This window comes from Dermacentor albipictus, chromosome 6 (genome assembly GCF_038994185.2).
Source record: "Dermacentor albipictus isolate Rhodes 1998 colony chromosome 6, USDA_Dalb.pri_finalv2, whole genome shotgun sequence".
NCBI lineage: Eukaryota > Metazoa > Arthropoda > Arachnida > Ixodida > Ixodidae > Dermacentor > Dermacentor albipictus.
The window spans coordinates 116,692,960-116,700,304 of NC_091826.1; the positions used below are offsets into that span (position 1 = coordinate 116,692,960).

The 7,345-nt window shown below is 48.1% G+C and overlaps 1 protein-coding gene across 1 annotated transcript; it reads right to left on the bottom strand.

Moving 5' to 3' along the window:
* Positions 1-1,741: 1,741 nt before the first annotated feature.
* Positions 1,742-6,204, bottom strand: LOC135908291 (uncharacterized). Its single transcript, XM_065440043.1, has 2 exons — positions 4,786-6,204; positions 1,742-2,337 (listed from the first exon to the last, which is right to left on the bottom strand). Exons 1-2 carry the CDS (start codon positions 5,994-5,996, stop codon positions 1,929-1,931), a joined length of 1,620 nt encoding a protein of 539 aa, XP_065296115.1. The 5' UTR covers positions 5,997-6,204; the 3' UTR covers positions 1,742-1,928.
* Positions 6,205-7,345: the final 1,141 nt, after the last annotated feature.

Here is a 7,345-nt window from a genome sequence, read left to right on the forward strand (position 1 = left end):
GGTAACACTAACGCTTTCACTGCCGCAGCGCTTTTCGAAGTCTCGGCTCGTGTGCGTGATGCAGCCACCGGTTAGTCACCAGGGGGCTTCGCTGGTTTGAAGCTTCCTCATTGTGAAGATAGATGGCGCCACCAGGCGTCAGTTCAGAATGAAGAATCTCCCTCGTCCGTTTAATTCTACCCAAAGATGGCGCTTGCGCACTATAGGAATTATTCCCGAGACAGCCGCACAGCAATCACAATTGTCGTTATCCATCCGCTGGCCGTGACCCTGTCGCGGTGATTGTTTCAATTAGAAGGAATTACCGTATGTTTGGACATGTTTACATTGCTTTCCGAATGAAAATGTGTCGGATACTTATATAAAGATATCGACAGATGGCGGACAATGGTTGGTTGAAGTAATGGTAATATGTCGAAAGGTGCGGCAGTTCTAAAATAATGTCAATACGTGGCCTAACTAATGTCAAGTGTGCACCGAGGTTTGTGTCAATCGAAAAAAGGATTTGACAATATGTCGCTAGGCTGCAAAATCCAGCGCTGCACCGTGTATCACTTGAGGCTCAGCACTGCACTTAAGTGTCATGCGGTCCCTGCAAGTGTTGGTAGCGCCGATAGTAATTTCAGGCCTAAGACATAACGAAAACATTTTCACAGTCTACAAACATGTAAACTGTGAAGCTCTTGGCGTTGTTTACGGGAAAGCGCTCATCGTCAGCATCATCATCAGCCTGGCTACGCCCACTGCGGGGCAAAGGCTTCTCCCATACTTCTCCAACTGCCCCGGTCATGTGCCCATTGTGGCCATTTTGTTCCTGCAAATTTCTTAATCTCATCCGTCAACCTAACTTTCTGCCGCCCCCTGCTACGCTTCGCTTCTCTTGGAATCCAGTCCATAACCCTTAGTGACCATCAGTTATCCTCCCTGCTCATTACATGCCCTGCCTATGCCCATTTCTTTTTCTTGATTTCAGCTAAGATTTCATTACCTCGCGTTTGTTCCCTCACCCAATCTACTCCCTTCTTATGCCTTAACGCTACACCCATCATTCTCTTTTCCATAGCTCATTCTCTTTTCCAATTTAAGTAACGCACAGCTCTTATGCAATTTTCTCTTGAGGGATAATGGCAACCTGGTGTTCATGATCCGGGAATGCCTGCCAAACGCACCTCAACCCATTCTTATTCCTCTGATTATTTCAGTCTCACGATACGGATCTGCAGTCACTACGTGCCTTAAGTAGATGTATTCCCTTGCCACTTTTAGTGCCTCACTACTTATCGTAAACTGATGTTCTCTTCCAAGACTGTTAGACTGTTAAACATTAGTTTTCTACAGATTAATTTTTTGACCCACCCTTCTGCTTTGCCTGAGCAGGTCAGTGAGCATGCGTTGCAATTGGTGCCCTGAGTTACTCAGCAAGGCAATATCATCAGCCAATCACAAGTTACTAAGGTATTCTCCATGAACTCTTGTCCCCCAATTCTTCCCAATCCAGGTCTCTGAATACCATGTTAAACACGCTGTGAAATGCATTGGAGAAATCGTATCTCCCTGCCTGACGCCCTTCTTTATTGGGGTTTTCTTTCTTCCATTATGGAGGACTACGGTGGCTGTGGAGCCACTATAGATATCTTGCAGTATTTTTACATACGGCTAGTCAACACCCTCATTCTATAATGCCTGCATGAATGCTGAGGTTTGTTGTATCTCATGTCAGTGGGTGACCAGGCAAAGGACCAACAGGAAAACGGTGTTTATTGCCCGTAGCTTACGGGCTCCTGGTTACATCTAGAATCAACGGTTCACGCACATAGCAAGACATTATAAGTACTTGTGCGCACATGCGCACTAACAGCAGTCTGCTTATCAGGCGCGCTATCGCCGACACAACACTTCCTTCGCTTTTATTAAGAAACACTCACAGTTCACGTTCCTGCTTGGAACCTATCTGGTGGTCGACGATTTCGAATTGGGCAGCGTCGATCATCGTCACCCCGTGCAGTGTCAGCCTGCGACGTCGGTGGTGAGAGAGAAACACTAGCTGGTGGTACTGAAAAGGCTTGTCCCGATCCGGGGTCGCTGTGTGGCCCCACGGCGAACCCATCGCCTTCAACGGAGTTTTCCGCAGCTGATCCCGATCCGAGGTCGCTGGGTGGCCCCACGGAGAACTCGTCGTCTTGAACGACGTTTTCCGCAGGCACGGTCGTGCTTTGAAGCAACTGGTTCTTGTGACGCCGCCACTCCAAGCATCCTGAAGGGGTTGATACACGAACCTTGAAAGACACTGGTCCAGTCTGGGCCATTACTACTGCTGGCATCCATTTTGGCTGTCCCCTGTAATTGCGTGCGAGAACATGATCACCAAGAGTGACTTCGCGCACTCGACATAGTCGGTTCACCGTCTGTTTGAACTGTTGGTAAGCCACCCTCTCCCCAACCACAGGTTTGAGCACGTCAAGGCGCGTACGCAAACGTCGACCCAACAACAAGTTGGCCGGCGCCTCGTGCGTTGTAGCGTGAGGAGTGTTCCGATAGGCGAGCAGAAACTTGTTTCACTTTACCTTCAGTGGTTGGCACGTGTCATCTTTTCGCAGCGCATTCTTCAGAGTTTGCACGAAACGTTCCGCGAGCCCATTTGCGCTAGGATTGTAGGGTGCTGTTTGCACGTGTCGGCAGCCCATCTCTCGGACGAACTGTTTGAAGTCCTGTGACGTGAATTGTGGCCCGTTATCCGACACAATTGTCTCCGGGAAACCAAAACGTGCAAAAACATCTCTTAAACACTGAATTGTGGCGTCTGTAGTAGTCGACGGCATCACAAAAACTTCCGGCCACTTGGAGTGGGCATCGACCACTAAGAGAAACAGATTGTTGAAACGGTCCTGCAAAATCAATGTGTATGCGTTGCCACGGCGCTGTGGGCCAGGACCACGGGTGCAGTGGTGCTTTGCCAGGGGCGCTGCGTTGTTCTTGGCACTTTGCACATGATTGAACCATACGCTCAAGACCCGCTTCGATACACGGCCACCAGACATAACTTCGCGCGAGCGCCTTGCTGCGAACTATACCTGGGTGACCCTCGTGTAACTCTTCCAAAACTGCACTCTGTAGTTTTGCGGGGATGACTACGCGTGTTCCGAGCAATATGCATCCTTGATGCAAGGTTAATTCATTGCGCCTGGTGACGTAATGTTTCAGCCTGTCTTCACCGACGGATCTTGGACAACCTGTACTTATGAATTCTTTTACTTGTACCAGCTCGTTGTCGCGTTGCGTGGCACGCGCGATTTCTTTACTCGACACTGGCAGGGAGGCCAGTCGCAATGTATAAAAAGTTTCTTCGCTTTCTTGCATCTCGTCCTTGACATAGGGAAGCGGCAACTGGGAGCAAAAATCTGCTTCGGCGTTATTGGCTGACTTCTTAAAGAGAAGGTTATAGCTGTACGCCGATAACGTCACTGCCCAACGCTGTAATCGTGCAGCTGCAATAGGCGGGATCCCAGTTGTTGGTCCCAAAATTTGCTGTAACGGCTTATGGTCCGTGATTAGAGTGAATGATCGACCATAAATGTAGTAGTGAAACTTCTTTATGCCAAAAATTATGGCCAATGCCTCTTTTTCAAGCTGGCTGTATTTCTTCTCCGACTCGGACAACGTGCGCGATGCGAAAGCAACCGGTCGAGACCTACCATCCTCGAAAACGTGGCACCTACTCCGGCACCTACTCCGTACTGCGATGCGTCACAGGCCAGCTTCAACGGTCTATCCGGGTCATAATGGGCTAGCACCTGTGGTGATGATAACATTGTTTTGATTTGCTCGAACGCTGCGTGGCAGCGGTCGTCCCAGCACCGCGAAGTGTCCTTCTGCAAAAGCCGGTACAAGGGGTTAGCAACAGTTGACAAATTAGGTACGAACTTCCTGTAATAGTTGACGACACCTAGGAAGGACTGCAGTTGCTGCTTTGTTGTCGGCGCAGCAGCCTTAATAACTGCCTCAATTTTGTCCGGTGACGCAGTGATTCCTTCCGCACTTATTTTGTGCCCCAGGTAGCAGAGCTCGTTTTGAAAAAACGCACATTTTTCTTTCTTCACCCTGACACCTCGCTCAGACAGACGTTTCAGGAGAGCTTCTAGGTTCATCAAATGTTCTTCAGCGGTTTTTCCCGTGACTAGAATGTCATCGAGATAACAACACACTCCGCTCAGACGCTTCAGCATCGTGTCCATTATTTTCTGGAAAATACCTGGCGCTGACGCAATTCCGAAAGGTAGCCTGTTAACTGTAAACAGACCTTTCTGTGTGTTTAATGTCAAGTACTTCTTTGACTCTTCCGCCATGAAAAACTGCTGGTATGCCCTGTTCAGATCGATCTTCGTAAAATGTAGCCCCCCGGCTAGCGCTGCCAGTAGATCATCTATCTTAGGCAGCGGGTAGTGTGTGATGTCAAGTGAGGGGTTTATCGTCGTCTTATATTCCCCACATAGGCGTATGCTGCCATCTTTCTTTATCACGGGCACTGCGGGCGTGGCATACTCCGCTGTATTCGCTGGCGTGAGAATTCCTAGTTCAACCAATTTTGCTATCTCGGCTTCTACAGCTCACTGCAATGCGAACGGCACATTCCTTGCTTTTAGGAACTTCGGCCGGTGGTCTGGTTTGAAAAACAGCTCGGCCCGTTCGTCTGTGATAGCACCTAACTCATCCTTGAACAGAGTTTCGTACTTGGCTAGCAAGGAATCGAGCCTTTCCTTCGTTCGAGAAGACGAGTCAAACACTGACCTTGAGATGTAGTTCAGACCCCAAATACTGTCCCAGTCCAGACGTAGTGTGTGTAGCCATTCTCGTCCTAGCAGTGGTGGTCCTGCTTGGTCGACGAGGTAGAGCGGCAGCTGCGCCGTCCGTCCACTATGCTGCACGTTGACAACCGCGACGCCACAAGGTCGGACGAGTGCTCCGGTATAGGTGCGTAGGGTGACGCCCGTTGATCGGCAGCTGGTAGAAGGAAGCCGCTTCTTGAACTGCTTGAAAGGCATGATTGACACTGCAGCTCCCGTGTCGAGTTCCATTTCTACCGGTGCATCATTTATGTTGAGTTTAACAAAAATGGGAGCGCGGCTGGCAGACCCTTGTTTGGAAATGCTGATAGTCGGCTCCTGTGTCACAACTTTTAGCGTTTTCAGGCTCCGTTTTTTCTTATACCCGTCATGAGATTGCCTGTTGCTGCTCCGACAGGCTCTTTGAATGTGTCCTTTCTTCGAACACTTAAAACAGGTATCGTTAATGTGAGGGCATACTGCATGAGTGTGGCTCGGGGAACCGCAGCGGTAACAAACTAGTAGCGGCTTACCAGCTCTCGCTTGCACCTCGTACAGATCAGCATGTGCCTCTCTACTATCGTCTTCAACTTTGTGCAGCTGTGTGGCCAATGATTCCATGACTCGAGCCTCGGCGACATTCTTCCGGGCTGCTTCCATGGCCAGAGCGCGGTCCACTGCTCTCGAGAACGTCAATCTGTCGCCCTCGGTAAAAAGTACTCGCTGCACGTCCTCACGGAGCAGTCCGCACACGAAACGATCCCGCAGCGCTTCGTCTAAACTGGCTCCAAACTGGCAGGTCTGAGACAACTTGCGAAGTTCGGCAACATATTCCGGCAGCGGCTCACCTTCATGCTGTGTTCTGCGGTAAAACTTGGCTCTTTCGCCGATTATGGACGGCACTGGGGCCAGGTGGGCGTCCAAGATGCTCTTCAGCTGTTCGAAACTTTTAGCCGACGGCAGGTCAGGCGCCGTCAACGACTTCAGCAGCCCATACGTTGGCGGGCCGATGATGCTGAGGAATGCGTGCACCTTGTCGCTGTCAGGAACCTTGTTGACAATCAGAAAAGATGTCAACCTCTCCTTGTATGCCGTCCAGTCACTTGCGGTAACATCAAATGACTCCATCTGGCCAAGCTGTCCAGTCGACTGCATTGTCGCTTCTTTGTTATCCATGCACAGACAGCCACAAAATCAGCATTCTTTCAAGTCCAACTTGGAACAGAGGCTGACTTTGAAAAGACTTGCCTTCTTCACCAAACTGACAGCGGCCTTCGGGTCCCACCCTCGTCGCCAGTGTTGTATCTCATGTCAGTGGGTGACCAGGCAAGGGATCAACAGGAAAACGGTGTTTATTGCCCGTAGCTTACAGGCTCCTGGTTACATCTAGCATCAACGGTTCACGCACATAGCAAGACATTATAAGTACTTGTGCGGACATGCGCACTAACAGCAGTCTGCTTATCAGGCGCGCTATCGCCGACACAACAAGGTTCCGACTGAATCAAACGCTTTCTCGTAATCAATGAAAGCTATATATACGACTCGGTTATATTACGCATATTTCTCTATCACCTGATTGATAATGTGAATATGGTTTATGAAATCGTTTATGAAATCCTGGTTGGTCCTTTGGTTGAAAGAAATGTAAGGCGCTACGCTCACCTAAATAAATTTGAATATCTACATAGTTTATAATGCTCTCTTCAGTGCATTTTTTGATCGCAGTTACAGCCTGCAGTATAAAAATAGAAGAGAGTACAAAGAAGCCCAGTGTATAAATACGTGACTTTTTTACCCGCATACTTTAACGAACAATAGGCAGTTCTACTTCAACGTAAAATATTTCTTAAAACGCACCTTCGTTAGCGATCTACTGTTGCGGAAAACCATGAAAACGAAACGTTCAATGTTTTTCTACCCATGCAAGTCGCATCGGCTGGTTTGCTGTGAAACGCAAGACGATAGATTAACAGCACATCAACTTCTTGCACGCTATGTCTGTACTGCTATGAACCCGATGCTTCAATAATGCTGTAAGCATTGTTAAAGCATCGAAGAATATTGAAAACTGTAAGCTAATATCCTGGATTTCATCACATATAACTGACCGCCAACAATTTGTAGCTTTTGACCAGCATTGCTCGGGTAAAGTTTCAGTGTTCTCCGGTGTCTCACAGGGCTCGGTACATGAACCCCTATTCTCTTATCTTTATAAATTATATTAATGAAGGCAACCCAATAAAAATAAACTACGCGCAGATGACTATGTTTTGTATTCCAAGATAAAAAGCACGTATGAGCAGCTTCTTATGAATAAAGCGTTTCAAAGCAGCGTCATGGTGGTAAAAGTGGCAAATGTTGGTCAATCTTGAAAAGAAACAGTTGTACTTAAAATTACTCACAAGAAAACAACACTATTTATCAATACGGCATCGTCAACAATTTATTACTGTGTTAACACACTATAAATGCCTAGGTCTTCTGATAAGAAGTGACCTTAGATGTAATAAACACATTGACCA